The sequence below is a fragment of the Colossoma macropomum genome, unplaced genomic scaffold, assembly GCF_904425465.1.
Source record: "Colossoma macropomum unplaced genomic scaffold, Colossoma_macropomum, whole genome shotgun sequence".
NCBI lineage: Eukaryota > Metazoa > Chordata > Actinopteri > Characiformes > Serrasalmidae > Colossoma > Colossoma macropomum.
In genome coordinates, this window is record NW_023494810.1 from 12,896,316 (window position 1) to 12,912,648 (window position 16,333).

The 16,333-nt window shown below is 38.7% G+C and overlaps 1 protein-coding gene across 2 annotated transcripts in view; it reads left to right on the forward strand.

Moving 5' to 3' along the window:
• Positions 1 to 16,333, forward strand: part of atg7 (ATG7 autophagy related 7 homolog (S. cerevisiae)) — a 111,072-nt gene that overhangs the window by 49,790 nt on the left and 44,949 nt on the right. For both annotated transcript variants that reach the window (XM_036559431.1, XM_036559432.1), the window contains exons 18-19: positions 6,166 to 6,246; positions 15,697 to 15,819. In XM_036559431.1, the coding sequence (XP_036415324.1) occupies positions 6,166 to 6,246; positions 15,697 to 15,819 (204 nt within the window). The remainder of the gene's footprint in view (positions 1 to 6,165; positions 6,247 to 15,696; positions 15,820 to 16,333) is intronic.

Consider the following 16,333-nt stretch of genomic DNA (forward strand, 5'->3'; position numbering starts at 1 on the left):
AAAGTGCTTCACAAAGTGCAACTGCCAGACCCCCTGCCTGCGCACCGAGGCTCAGCGCAGCGCTTCAGCAAGACTTCCCACATACACACGCATGTGCGGATACACACACTCTCACGCGTGTGGGGGGCTAACGACAAAGCCGGAGACATCAAAGCAGAACGCTCCGGGTTATTAACTACATCGCATTTAGCAGCATGCGCTACACATGTGGCCCCAAACAACATAATGTCATCTTCTCCAAGAAGCCCTAATTGCAGAAATGTGAGCCTTCACACGTAACCTGATTAATTACATACACTACTCAGGCTTTTGCATGCTTCTTGTCTCTGGCCTCACGAAAAGGCAGCAGGGAAGGTAGGACACGCCATCATGGGGTTGTTTGTTTTTTTAAATGAGGTGCATATTCTTGGCAGCAGATTAGCATGTTCCGCCTTTCCTTCGAGTATAAAGGGTGGCAGAGCACTCCATGTGCCGACATGGCACACAGTATCATGGTTCCCCCCTCTCATTTTTCCTTCTTTATCCTAAACTGAGCTTTTTCCCTCAAGTCAACAGTGCCCCCTTGTGAGCTTGAGGAGAGCTGCAGTGCCTCACCTACTTATTGCTTAAAAATGAGAGGAAAAAATGGGTTTGACCTATAAGGAACTATTTGGTAAAAATGATTTGGTTTTCACCTTTACCTCAAAAAAAACTGCCAGCCTTACAGATATTTGCCTCATTTGCTTCAGTTTGTGACACTGTATGATACGTTGATCAAAAATATAATGCACCGCTAAACAGTAGTAACAGCAATCTTGAAAGCAGTTTTATAGATAACAGTATGTCATGCTGTATCAGAAACCACATAAGCAAGTCTATGAGAGATAAACTAAAAAGAAATTCCACTGATTGTTTTAATATCTCTGTATAACTAAATGGTTAATGTGTAAACAAAGACATTTAGAGTGGTTTGAAACATGCTGTGCTAGAGAAACTGTGGTGGTGACAGGAACCAGACATCTGAAGAGTTTAATCCCTCTAAATCTGTCTATATGTGTGTTGTAGGTAAGAAGTCTTAGTCTCTACAATGAACCATTTCACACCAAACCACGCTGAATGACTGTTTACATCTCAACCACTGAATTAAAAAAATCAGTGAAATCCCCCTTTAACATATGATAATAAGTTTTCATTCTTAGCTTTGCTTTGCTTGACTAATGTTTTGAACATGAAGGCATAATTAAAACTATACAAAGATAAATAATATTAGTCAATAACGCTCTTACATGGAAGCACAGTGTAAGCAAAAAGATTTGTAGAAAATAAGAATTAAAGCTGCACTTTGTAAGTTTTAGGGATTTGGAGACCTCTCTGGTGGAAATGTGTAATTGCATGCAAGGTGTGAAAGAACATCTTGTAACATGGGTTGTGTTTCGGACCCCTTCCTTGAGCACATGAATCTGATGATTACGAGCGCATTGAAAGAGAATTCAGAGAGAACTCCGTCAAAATTTAGTAAAGGACACGTCTTCTGAGGATGTGAGTGAAATATCTACAGTTATCATGTCTTTATCATATCAAAAAAATGTTGATTTGCATTTGAGACCTAAACTTTGAGCCAAACCTTCTTTCTGAGCCTGTGTGTATGACAGTTACTACACATGACGTATGACACAAGGTGAAAAATTCACAACCCGACTCCTCTGACTTTTATATGATAGTTTCAGGCCTTACAAGGTGGCTCACAGCAATGCATGCTCACCATATTTTAGCCTGTTTTTATTCCCCTGACTCAATATTGGCACTTCTTTGAATTTTAACAAGCAGCTTAGTACAGCTTTAACTGAGTCTAACAAACCAGAATGTTTATGCTGTTAATCTAAATGTGCTGTGATCATGGTCAACATAAGAGTCTTTGTACCGTACTGTGATTAGTGAATAAGTTAAATCGCTCTAAATTGGCTCTCCTGTGAAATGCAGTGGTTTAGTCCTGGCACTGTAAATGTACCAGGGATGTCTGTCTTTGCTGAGCTGACATGAGACATTATGTCTGAGCGTGCACTACCATTCAGAAGTTTGAAATCACTTTGTTGTTATTAAGATATTGAACATATAATCAGTATTTCAAGTGTTTTGCTGATTACACAAAGTTATTAAATGATGACATATTTCAAATATATATTTCCTGTAGGTTTTTGGCAAGGCAAGATATATTTATATAGCACCTTTCATACACTGCTGTCATTCAAATTGCTTTACAAAAGAGAAAATACAGAGTCAAAAAAATAAGTTGTTTTAAAAAAAAGTAAAGTAATAGAAATTAAAAATATGATTAAAACAGATTTAAAAAAGAAAACCATTAAATTAAAAATCAAACCACAAATTAAATTAGGAAAATTTGAAAATCAATTTAAAAGTTAGATTAGGATAAAAAAAAGTACCGTTACAAAAGAAAAGAGGTTAAAAACGCTAACAGTGTTTAAACTGAGCTGAAACCTGCTCAAATAGGAATGTTTTGAGTCTGGATTTAAAAGTGTCCAGTGTCGGGGCTCTTCTAATGCTCTCTGTCAGCTGGTTCCATTTAAGAGCAGCATAGTAGCTAAACGCTGCTTCTCCATGTTTAGTCTTCACCCTCAGCAGGACTGACTAGTTACTAATGATCTGAGAATTTTGCTCGGCTCATATCACTGCCTCATATGAAATAAATCAAGAAAGCTCCCTGCCTCGATCACCAATTTCCAAATGTGTTGACTTCATCATCACTGTTAATCAATCAGTCAACCTTTACTTAGACTTGTGAGTACACTGAGAGTGACCCTTGTTTGCAGTGTAGCTGAGCATATACATGGACTGATAACCAAAAACAGTGATATGTGCTGAATGAAATTTACTCAACTAAAACAAGTAGGACTGTCAAAATTAACAATGACTCAGAATTCGGTAAAACATAAGAAATTGAGATACAGTTACTGAACATTTTATTTTATTGATGTCTTAACATTATTGAACAATAAAATAATTAAATAATAACCAATTTAATGAGTGAAATCAGCTGAACCCATTGCTTATGCAGGCGTACAATTGCATATTTACAGCTCTCCATAGAAAAGCACTGATCAGTACAGTCTAGCTTGTGCCTGAGGTCATCATGTTCACTGCCAAGCATGGGCTAAAGGGGTGTAGAGCCCCCCCAGCACTGGGCTGTGGAGCAGTGGAGCTGTGTTCTCTGGAATGATGGATGGAGCTCCATTCAGTACCTTTGGGATGAATTGGAGTGATCCAGAACTGACCATCCAACATCAGAACCTGACCTCACTAATGCTCAATCAGATCCTCACAGCAATGTTCCAATATCTAATGTAAAGCCTTTGCAGAAGAGTAGAGGCTGTTACTGCAGCACGAAGTCACTATTAATACCCTTCATTTCAGAAGAAACACTTATTTTCAGGTGTCTACAATTTTGGGGACATAGTCACACTTTTAAGACGAACCTCAAAAGTTTAATATTGATTGGGTTCTGTTTTCCACAAAGCTCATTGTGTGCTCTATTTTAAAGTGCTAAAGTTCATTATTATTAATATTTGAATGTGAAAATGTGGCAGGAACTTCAGAAAAACATGTTTGAAAGACATTTGTCTTTGTAAAGTCTCTGCATTTTCATCTACCACAGCAATTATTTTCCCCCTCTTCCAGCACAGGCTTCATTACTGATGTGTAATGCATCAGCAGCCTCTAAATTCCTCTCAATCTACATGCAGATGCCTTGGTTCCTCTTATCTGCCTCTCGGGACCTTTCTTCAATTTACTTTTCAATTAAGATCAAGCTGCAGCAGACTGTAGAGGAACAAGAAGGAAGAATCTTCTGGAATTTGTGCAGAGTGACGAGCCCAGAACAGGCCATGCCACCGCAGAGTAATTGAAGACAGAGTTCTCTCTCATTTTCTTGCCGTTTGCGTCACTGTAAGGCTTTTTACGTGCAGAATTACGTGCAGAATGTGATGTTTATTGAAATCCTAATCCAGTAAGAGTCCAGTGTGTTATTTCATCACCTTTCTTTAAAGTTATGTGGTAGTAAGTAGGGATGGGCAGAGTTGTTTTTTTTATGTGCTACTTAGGTAGTAATTTTACTGTTCTATATAACACCCTTTTCAACAAGGTCCCAAAGAAAACCATCAATAGCACATTCATGCACATTTTCCATCAATCTGAAGAACGCTTTGATGATGCAAAGAAACCCTTATCATGGTTCTATAACCATTTTCTTTACCAAAGAACCCTTGAATTACCATCTTTTTTAAGAGTGTAGGCCTCTGAGTTCTGTTGGAAAATGAATGAATGACCTAGTGTCTGTGTGTGTGTGCATATAAATATATATACACACACACACATCTATTTTATTTACATAATCTGTGCATAAAACATCCCTAAAATAGGCTCTTGAGGAATGTGTTGTTCATTTGTTGTTTATTTTGCAGGTTTTAGTGTTAGACTAACCCCGCTGTGTGGAGGCTGTGCTTTAGCCTGGCTGTTCTTACTGTGAGCTGTTTATATGCAGTGCTATATTACAACCACGGAGAGGGAGATTAAAGCAGTGTATGGGTGAATTCTGACTTATACACAAAACTCAGTAATCAAAAAATGACTTTTCTTGACTTGTCTTCAGATTAAATCTGGAGAAATATCTGTCTGATTGCTGTCAAATGCTATAAGAATATGAGAAGATGACTAAAAGCATGTTTTACTGGAACCTATATAAAATATCCATGTTACATTTTGCCCTTACATTAGTTTGTGCCTCACACTCCTCTACACCATATTTCAGTTTTATCCCACTGTTTACTTAACAGGTTGAACCTCTCTCAGATTAATCATATTTGTGATACCTGTCAAATTGCTGACAGACACGTTTCTGTTGGAGACACCGGCTCATACAGCGTTTCTTCTGAAATGAAGGGTATTAATAGTGAGTTTGTCCTGTTTTACTGCAGTAACAGCCTCTACTCTTCTGGGAAGGCTTTACACTAGATGTTGAACATTGCTGTGAGGATTTGATTGAGTATTAGTAACAGATATCACTAATTAGAACGGCTGTCTGGATACTTTTGGAAATATAGCATACATTGGAATACTGGTATTGGTATTAAAAACTAATAATAAAGTAACATAATAGGCCAAAATCCAATCAGCTCCTTGTAACTATGCAGTTGCTATGCACTGGTTCTTGTTGTAGTAGTTTTGAGGGTACATTGACACTGTTTTTATGTTGGAGGACAACAGTCGTATACAGAGGTTTAAACAACCCTTCTCAATATACATGTTTTGTTGATTTTCTAAGTGAAGAGAAGTTAACACACACTCTACAGAGAACACACTTAAAATGGCCTTTTCCTGCAAACATTAGTGTGCAGGTTCTGTTTATTTGTATAATTATAGTTTTACATACTGGAATAATGTATTGCTGCCGTCAAAACAAAACCTTGTATCTCCAAAATGGTAACTTTACAGGAGAAGGAGAAAACATGCTTTACTTTTAATGTAAGTCAACGGAACCAAACATTTTTCTGAATAATTTTGGGCTGTTTCTTTTGATCCATTCATCATGAAATTTACACCCAATGTAAAGACCAACAGGTATTTTCAAATTATGTCAAAAACTGCAAAATGACAAAAATGGAGATATGAGGTTTTGTTCCGACAGCAGCGATATATTATGATGGTTTAACATAATGGAAAACAAAAAAATATAAAATATAAAATGTGCTATATTCTTTGTACAGGCCACATTTAATATTATATGTTTAGTGTTATATTTTTTTATATCAGCAAATAAACAGCAATGTGGCATTAAAATGTGCAGTAGTGTATTCTTTTAGTGATAACCTGTTGCCATATTTCCAACCCTTTGCCAGGATCTTTTTTTTTATTTTTATGTGTATAGTTTCCAGTTGGCCAGAATCACAGACACTCCAGGAAACAGTTGCCGCATGTGAAAATGTCCTTATACTGGTTAATATTTAAGCTCAATTTAATATTTAACCTGATTTACATTAAAAAGCAATGTCAAAAATACAGTCGTGCATGTTTTTGTATTTACAGACACCAGATGGCGCTGTGGTCAGTTGGTAAATTTGAAAACAGGTTATGTCAGCTGGAGAGTAATAATGATGTCTTTTTTTTCCCTGTCAGATTAGAGGCTTCCTGTCCAGGTTTGATAATGTTCTTCCTGCAAGCTTGGCTTTTGATAAGTGCACTGCCTGCTCCCCAGTGGTGAGTCAATCCGTACACAAGCTTTGCCCACCTGTATGAAGTGTATCTTGTAGTGAAGTTTGGAAAAAAAAAAAGATGAAATCCCCTTTTTTTTTGGTAGAATTTCTGGAATGGTTCAGCAAAACATTCACACATCTTATTACACTTAACCCAGGTGTAGTCGATCAGCCAAGACTTGTTCGGAGTCCAAGTTTAGGGCTGGAGCTGTTGCTAACAGTTAAAGTCAATAGTCACCCAAATCTTTTTTGTGAATACATCCCTAAAACATTTCTCAGCCTGATCAAAGCGGGTCACAGGCTACAGATCAGTCATTGTGGTTTAGGCCACAGTATGACTTTAAAACTTGTCTGAGTATAGCTGAACGCAGCGGGCAGCCTTTTTGGACGGCAGGTGTTGTGCTGAATTCGGACTCTCCCGCAGAATCCCGTCCCATTTGCATGCACATATGTCCTGCAGGCATGTGGATGCTAAATTACGGTCACAGTTTTTCTTTTCATAAATAACTGTTTCATCTTGAATTTTTGAGCTAATGTTTGTTTATAATTAGAAACAACAACTATCATAAGAAAGAAAATTAGGAATTAAGGAAAAGAACCTCTGTGTCAGTGTTTCACTGCTGCTGACTAATGTTAACATGCAGTTTGTTCTTTAAAGTAGCTGCTACAGCCACTTTCAGAGAAAACGTTTTCATTCTCTCCCTCAAAAGCTGTCGGTATCTGAGAGAGCGAGTGCTCGGCAGGGAGATGTTCGTTCCCTTGAGCCGATGTTTGTGGAAAACGTCTACAGTGGTATAGACCATGACGACCCGGCACGCCCCCCATGCCAGCATGTGTGCGTGTTTAGCTTTTTGCCAACTAGTTTATTGTTAGCGAGCTGTTTCAACATGTCCAGCTAACATGACTTATCTCGCGTTTTTGGTTATAGTTATTTTCATCTCCATCGATTTATCACTCTGTAGACGTTAGCTGATGTTACTGTACTCTGATAGCTGTGAAGGAATTTTACACGAAGCATTTATATCCTTTATTTAGTTTGGACCCCCACATTGTTGTATGTTTGGTTCTCCAACCGTTCTGGACACATCCTCGAATTTCAATCTTGCCAACTATGACAAAGATAAAGTGAGAGACCTTTCTTTCTGCAGTGATACTGTATTTCTGAGGTTAGTATCTGCCTGTAAGGCAGTAGCGGAACATGTTCTACCCAGCGTTACGCACTTCTGTTTCTTGTGAAAAGGGCCTATTTACTTCTTGTGTTTCTTAGCAATGTTAGCCTCATAGCTCTAGTTCTAAACTAAAGAAGCAAAATTCAGACACCAAACATGTCTTAGCTGATGGACTTTATCTGGGTTGGGTGTAAAATTGTGTACATTTGATTTCACCCAGCTGTTTCTAATGTTTCACTCAGTGTGAGTTTGTGTTTTGACTTTTTTAGTGGTTCTAGTTAAATCATCAACATTTTCAGGAATGTTATTTATCCTGTATGTATTTACACATGTACACGTGTGCGCTCGGTGGCTGCTGTGATTCTCAGGGTAAATTATGCATGTGCGTAAAAGCCATATGGTCTCAATTAGGTCTCAGTTGCTGTTGATGTCAGTGTCGTATGTGAGTAATTAGGGGCTGGATTGAAGTGTTTTTTCCCTGGGGACTCGCTGGTGTTGAAGAGTTCACGTCCCATAAATCAGAGCTCTGCTGCTCAATCTCTTCTCCATCTGTGGAGGTGGGGTGGGTCTCTGTCTCTCTCTCTCTTTCTCTCTCTCACTTGTTCTTGCTCTTTACTCTCTCTCTTCACTCTCTCCCTTGTTTCTCACATTCTCTCTCTTTTCTATCTCTCTGCCCTCCCTTTACTCTCTCTTTCTCTCCCTCACTCGTTCTTTCTCTTGTTCTTTCTCTCACATTCTCTTTCACTCTCTCTACTCACCGTTTCTTCTTTCTCTCTCTATGCATCTTTGTCTCTCTCTCTCTCTCTCTTTCTCTCTCTGCTGTTTCTCGTTCACTTCTCTTTTTACCTTCTCCACTCATTGTTTCTCTTTTCTCTCTATGAATCTTTCTCTCACTTCTGTTTCTCTCTCTGTATCTCTCTACTGTCTCTCTTCTGTCTCTTCTGTCTCTCTGTGTATCTGTCTCTCCTCTGTTTCTCTGTCTCTCTGTATCTCTCTCTACTGTCTCTCGTCTGTTTCTCTCTGTCTCTCTGTATCTTTTGTTTCTATCTCTTTATCTCTCTCTCTACTGTCTCTCTTTTCTGTTTCTCTGTCTCTCTCTGTATCTCTCTACTGTCTCTCTTCTGTTTCTCACTCTTTATCTCTCTACTGTCTCTCTTTTGTTTCTCTCTGTATCTCTACTGTCTCTTCTGTTTCTGTCTCTCTGTATCTCTCTCTCTCTCTACTGTCTCTTCTGTTTCTCTGTCTCTGTATCTTTCTACTGTCTCTTCTGTTTCTCTCTCTATCTCTCTCTGTACTGTCTCTCTCTTTTGTTTCTGTCTGTCTCTCTATCTTCCTCTCTGTACTGTCTCTCTCTTTTGTTTCTGTCTGTCTCTCTATCTTCCTCTCTGTACTGTCTCTCTCTTCTGTTTCTCTCTGTCTCTCTCTGTATCTCTCTCTCTAATGTCTCTCTTCTGTTTCTCTCTTTATATCTCTCTGTCTCTCTTTTGTTTCTCTCTCTGTCTCTCTCTACTGTCTCTCTCTGTATCTCTGTCTCTGTATCTCTCTCTCTACTGTCTCTCTCTGTTTATCTCTCTTTATCTCTCTCTCTACTGTCTCTCTATTTTGTTTCTCTGTCTTTATCTCTCTAGTGTCTCTCTTCTGTTTCTCTGTCTCTGTATCTCTCTCTACTGTCTCTCTTGTTTCTCTCTTTATCTCTCTCTACTGTCTCTCTTCTGTTTCTCTCTGTCTCTCTGTCTTTCTCTCTGTACTGTCTCTCTCTTCTGTTTCTCTGTCTCTCTCTGTATCTCTCTCTCTAATGTCTCTCTTTCGTTTCTCTCTCTGTCTCTCTCTACTGTTTCTCTCTATATCTCTCTCTACTGTCTCTCTCCTGTTTATCTCTCTTTATCTCTCTCTACTGTCTCTCTCTGTATCTCTCTACTGTCTCTCTTCTATTTCTCTTTATCTCTCTCTACTGTCTCTCTCTGTCTGTGTATCTCTACTGTCTCTCTTTTGTTTCTCTCTTTATCTCTCTCTCTACTGTCTTTCTGTTCTGTTTCTCTGTCTCTGTGTGTATCTCTCTCTACTGTCTCTCTGTCTCTTTCTTGCTCTATCTCTTTCTCTCTCTTTCTGTGTCTGTTTCTCTTTCTCTCTACTGTTTTTCTCTCTTTCTGTCTTCTCAACCTTCTGTCTCTCTTTCTCTACCTTTACTCCTTTTTTCTCCTGTTTTGCTTTTTCTCGTTATCTCTTGCTCTTTCTCATTGAATGCTCTCTCTCTCTTTATAGTCTCTCTCTTTTTTCTCTCTCTGTCTGCCTGTTTCATGATTTTAAGACAGAAGTTAAGAAGTTCATAAGTGTATTGAAAAATGGTTAAAATGCTGATCTCAGCTAACTCTTTGTTCTAATATTAGCCTGAGTGGCCATGTAGTAGCAGCTCTGTGCTGTTTTAGGCTAGAACTGTAACAAAATTGGATCAGATTCATTTTTTTTACCCTCTTATATTAATCCAGCGTTTTCTGCTGATATCGGCTGATATCTGATCTGTGCCATCTTTACGCACTGTGACTTTCAGACACATTTGATGCTATAAAATATGCAATATAAGACATACTGAGATGTATTTGTCTTTTAAGACTATTTGAGTTAAATTTGTTCACCAGGTGCTGCAGTTGTCTTCAGGCAACTTCTGTCTTATTGTGTTTCAGAAACCACAATACATATTTCACTGTGAAATTTGTGTATCATTGTCAGTTTGGTCAGGCCATGTCCATAACTGAAACACCAGTTCAACATATGATCACAGTCCCCTCGCAATTCATCCCCCACCACCCAAAAGCCTTTGTGAAAACAAGCCTGGGATTGGCCCTCTTCTCTTCCATTTGGCCTCCGTCCGGCAGTTGTGTATTAGTAGCGCTGCGCCTGCTGTCAGCTGTGTGCAACCAGGAAACCATGGAAACAAAACAATTCAGCCTTCAGCAGACGAACGCTTGTAAATTTAGGGACTTTTCTGTTTTCCCTCTTTTTTTTGCTTCTTTTTTTCCCCTACACTAAACTAGCCTGAAGAGCTATATCACTGAAATAAGCCACTGCAAAGCCTCCGATGAAAGAAAAGAAAAAGAAACGGAGGGAAAGAAATCACAGATACCACTTTAGTTACACAAAAAGACATATTAAATTACACCAGAACCTCCAGATTCACACCAACATACATGTATTTCTATCTTTCTTTAAACATGCTCCAGTAACTGGGGCTGATTGTCAACCTGGAAATCCACCACAGCCAGTGTTTATTTTACAGCCTCACAAGTCCTAATGAACATATACCAGATACAGCGGCTTCAAAGAGCGAACACGGCCTCTGTGAAGTCTCTATCTGTGGGAAGGCAAAAGCTTTCATAGCCTCTCCAAACAACTACAGAGGAGGAAGTTACGAGAAACGGAGGGAGGAGCTCGTCCAAGTTGGGGAGCTTTTCTGTATGTAAACCAGATGTGCTGCACTCCCCCAACTCTTACACACACACACACACACACACACAGAGAGAGAGAGAGAGAGAGAGAGAGAGAGAGAGAGAAAGGGGGGGGTTGTGCTCATACAAACTCAAGATGTCAGATCATGCATACATCCCGTATGTGTCATTTAAATGGGCACTGTCGCAATAAAACCTCTCCAGTATTACAAATTTTATTTTGCGTGAATTAAAAATGCTGGCTGCTGTTTACAGTTAAACACTTTGTGCTGAATGGACCAACATAGATTTGTTCTGACAGTGACTGTATGTAAGTACATATATAAAATCCTGCCAATGTTAGATATGTATTCATGTGTGATAATAACATGTCTGTACAGTCATATGCAAAATGTTGGGGTTACCCAACATTTACTTATTTATTTATTTACCCTCAGCCCCAGTACTGTGTGTGTGTGTGTGTTTCTATGCATATATATATATATATATATATATATATATATATATATACATATATATATTTCTCTTTCACTCCCTCTACTCACTGTTTCTTCTTTCTCTAAGGTGGATCATTCTCAGCACTGCAGTAACACTGACGTGGTGGTGGTGTGTTAGTGTGTGTTGTGCTGGTACGAGTGGATCAGACACAGCAGTGCTGCTGGAATTTTTAAACACTGTGTCCACTGACTGTCCACTCACACCTTGTCAGTCCACCTGGTAGATGTAAAGTCAGAGACGATAGCTCATCTGCTGCTGCACAGTTTGTGTTGGTCCTCTAGTCTTTCATCAGTGGTCACAGGACGCTGCCCACAGGACGCTGTTAGCTGGATAATTTTGGTTGGTGGACTATTCTCAGTCCAGCAGTGACACTGAGGTGTTTAAAAACTCCAGCAGCACTGCTGTGTCTGATCCCCTCAGACCAGCGCAACACACACTAACACACCAACACCACATCAGTGTTACTGCAGTGCTGAGAATGATCCACCACCCAAATAGTACCTGCTCTGTGGGGGTCCTATGGGGGTCCTGACCACTGAAGAACAGGGTAAAAGGGGGCTAACAAAGTATGCAGAGAAACAGATGGACTACAGTCTGTAATTGTAGAACTACAAAGTGCACCTATATAGTAAGTGGAGCTGATGAAATAGACAATGAGCATAGAAACAAGGAGGTGGTCACAATGTTTTGTCTGATCAGTGTACATACATTTACATATTGTTTTTTATATATATATATATATATATATATATATATAGAGAGAGAGAGAGAGAGAGAGAGCGAGAGAGATAGATAGATAGATAGATAGGTATAGATATAATTAAACATTTATATATACATACATCCTGCCACAAATATCGGTACTCCTGGTAATCATGAGCAAAATGACCTGTAAAAAATTCTTAATTGCTTAGTCTGTTGTATCTTTCATTCAAAATATTAGCAAAAATCTAACCTTTATTTAAGATATAATGACTTACAGAAAAAACTAAATCTTGTCATGAAATTTTTTTTTAAATCTTCCCTTTTAGTGTATTCCCTTTTACATTTTATGTTTTTATGTTCACCTGAGCGATTAGGAACACTTCAGTGTTTAGCCATGACTTCCTGATTCACTGGGGAATATATATGAGATGAAACACATGCCAAATGCTCTCAGTCAGTCATCGCTGTGAGAAAGAGCAGAGAAAACAGCAGTGTGTGACAAAACACTATTGAGCTGCACAAATCAGAAATGGCTACAAGAAAATACAACAAAGAATCTCCAAGGATCACAGATGGGGAATTGCAGAAATCAGGTAGTTTTTGGAGTCACAGTGTCACCCAAACCAAAATCAGACACCACCTATATGACCACAAGTTGTCTGTGGGGGGTTGCCAGAAGAAAGCCTCTGCTGGACCAACAGACTCAAGTGACTACAGTTTACCAGCTAGAACTTTCAGTGGGACTGTATTCTATATTCAGATGAGACCAAAATAGAGGTTTTTTTGGCAGCAAACACCAGAAGTGAGTTTGGCATGGACACTAAGATAGCCATGCAGAGAAGTACCCCATCCAGACAGTGAAGTATGGTGGTGGATCTGTGATGTTATGGGGTTGTTTTATTCCAAAGGCCCTGGACAAGTTATTCAGATACATGGTATCACAGACTGCATCAAGTACTGGCAGGAATAAAATCAAAACCTGTCTGCATCAGCCAGGAAGCTTAAACTGAACCAAAGTCTGGGTTTTCCAGCAGGACAGTGATCCAAAACACACCTCAAAATCAACACAAAAATTGATCACTGATCAGAATTAAGGTTTTGCCATGGCCACCCCAGCCCCCTTACCTAAACCCCATAGAAAACCTGTGGGATGAGCTGAAGAGGAGAGTCCACAGTGTGGAGCTTTGAATCTGAAGGATTTGGAGAGGTTCTGTATGGAGAAATGGTCTCAGATCCTTTGCTGTGTGTTCTCCAGTCTCATTAAGCGTTATTGAAGAGTCAAAGATGTTATTTTTGCAAAGGGAGTGCTGCACAAAGTATTAAATGAAGGGGTGCCAACAGTTGTCACATTTAGATTTGAGAAAAATATTTATTTCATGATAACTTTTTTTTACTTCAAAAAAGGTTAGATTTGTGTTAATATTTTGAGTGAAAGATCAAAAAGATAAGAGTAAATAAAGAATGTTTTTACAGCCTGTCTTGTTCATATTCACCAGGGGTGCCAATAATTGTGTATGTGTGCTTCTTTCCCTTACAAATTATATGTAAGGACCTAACTGTAATACGAATTGAATACAGTTAAGAATCAGGACCTGGAAATGTACAAAAACACACACACACACACACTGTTTCACATGGTTTCAACAGTTTAACAGGCCACATCAGTCAAAAGGTGCGCAATCAAGGGGATCCACTTGTGGAAAACATGAAATCTCGTAAAGTTGCTCTCGCCTCTGCTACTATGTTGCTAGGCAGGAGAGTTTGTTTACAATCACTGTTTTAAGTGTAGCGTAGGCGGCGTCCTTATGAGAGAAATATGGTGTCAGTTTGGAAAAAAACAATAAAGGAAGGTGTTGAATTTCTTGAAATGTACCTAAAATATGTTCATTTAAAGAAAACAGTATATAGTATTTATCATTGCTGTTCTGTTTGTTTTGATGTTCTGAAATGATTGTTACAAACTCCTTTGAAAAATATGAGAATTTCTGAAATATTTTCTCAGTTTCAAAATAAACGTTGACCTTAATGCTTCCTGAAGGACGTTAGATAAGTGTTCCGTGTCCATTTCTTCAAGATTAGTCCCTTAACCACAAAGAGTTAAAACAGGCCAGTCATGAGATTCACAACTTTAGGCACAGCTACATGACTCATCTCAGTGGTTTCTAGACCTTAAAACATCAAAATTGCCCAAAATTGGGGACATTATAGTTTAATTCCATGCTATTTGGTTCCATAAGTCTACCCCTCCCTTCTGGTTGCCCATGTCTGGTTGGTTTAAAGCAGACGCCACTCTCCTCCTCAGCACAACACTGCTGCGCATTCATCAGAGCTCGACAGAAACCCTATCTCCTCAGAGAATGGGGCCTGTGAAAGGAGTCAGTGTGATTGTGGAGGGCTGCGTGTCTGAGGGGCAGTGACGGAGAAGGTGGCTGAGTGCTCTCAGGCCAACGGGCCGCAGTGGTGCCAGATGTCTGCCTCATATCCAGCCCACTATTGTGTTGAGGACAAGTGCGACACTATCTGCTGTTAAGGCAGTATTATCGTCAAAGATCCACCAGAACCTTTTAGCTGTCAAACGAACAATATAAGCGTATTTCATGGTACACTTGTGAAGGGAGCCTGAATACAAGTTGATCTCCCCCACCCACTCCTAGAGTTGTAGAGGGAAAGTATATTGATGCAGTCGGTCTACTTGGCAGTGTGTGTTCATATATGTCTGTTGATATGTGTATATTGTGTACGTTTAGTCACCACAACATTTTGGCATTCTTTGGTCCCTGAGGATCTGATCCACAGACTAATTTGGAATTGTGTGCAGTATGATTTTTATAAGGTGTTTTTGGGCCAAATATAATGACTGTAAAACTGCAGTTATACAAATAATGAATTGTGATTAATTAAATTAAGATTAAACTTGCAATAATTTACTTTTAGTAGTTCACTAACATTGTTTTCATCGTGTTAGCGCAGCGTGGTATTGTGCTGAGAAAACATTCCCCACACCATTACACCACCTCCACCAGCCTGGACTGTTAACATAAGGCAGGTTGTGTCAATGGATTCATGCTCTTTGTGCCAAATTCTGACCCTACAGTCTGTGTTCAGAAGAAATCGAGATTAATCAGACCAGTCCTTTTTCAGCCCTGTTTTGGTGAGCCTGTGCCCACTGCATTTTTCAGCCTAACAACTCCATCATTAATACCACAGGAGTGATTTAAAGTTCTTACGATATTCACAGTATAAAAGTCTAAAGAATGTTACTCAAATGTTTTTCATTTTTCAGATGTCTGTGTTTCAGTCAAAAGTCGCATCAATGCCAAACACCTTACATACTCCCTTTTTTGCTAGTTTGCTAGCTAAATAGGTCTTCTAGCTTCTACAGCCAAATAGTGCACTATTTGTCATGTGTGGATGTGGCAGCAAAACTAAACCTTTACCTTGAATATAATATTATAGTAAAAAGCTATTTAACAAAATCAATGATAAAAAAATTAATGCAAAAATAATATGATATAAAAATGTATATAGATGTTTTCCAGTATAAATTACATGTAAGTACCTTTAGGCATCTTAAAACTATCAATAATTGCAACTTTTGCGTCGTTGGTAATTGGTAATTATTTTGCTTTTAATTCTCAGGTGCTTGACCATTATGAGCGAGACGGGTTCCAGTTTTTGTCGAAGGTTTTTAACTCCTCTCATTCCTTCCTGGAGGATTTGACTGGTTTGACGCTGCTGCATCAGGAGACACAGGCTGCAGAGGTGAGTGTTTCCTCTACTCTTCATCATCAGCCTTCAGAGGGTCATTAACCTATTCACTGCAATCAGTTGCAAATATTACATTTATATCTATGTATAGAAATATGTATAAATGTCCTGATTGTATTTTTTTTATCTTTAAAGAAAACATACTGAACAAAATGCTAAGTATTAGCCAATATTGAGTCTCTGTCAGATATTTGTGTTTTCATAAATAACACAGCTGCACAGTGCACATTTTAGGAACATCAAAGTTAGTAAATTCAGTTTAATTGAGGTAAGACTTACTAGGTTGCCAGATACTTCAAAATGCAGTGATCACTAAGATGTGTTGCCTAATATGATATCTAAGATGATATCTAATAATGAGATGATAAGATGATATCTAAAAATAATTATCACAATATTTTGTGGTATAAATTAAATCTGTATTTTTGATTATAATACCACCACCCCCGCTATATCTTCCTCTGGGAAACCTGCAGTAAACATTTCCTCTGCTGTAGCTAAACAGCTT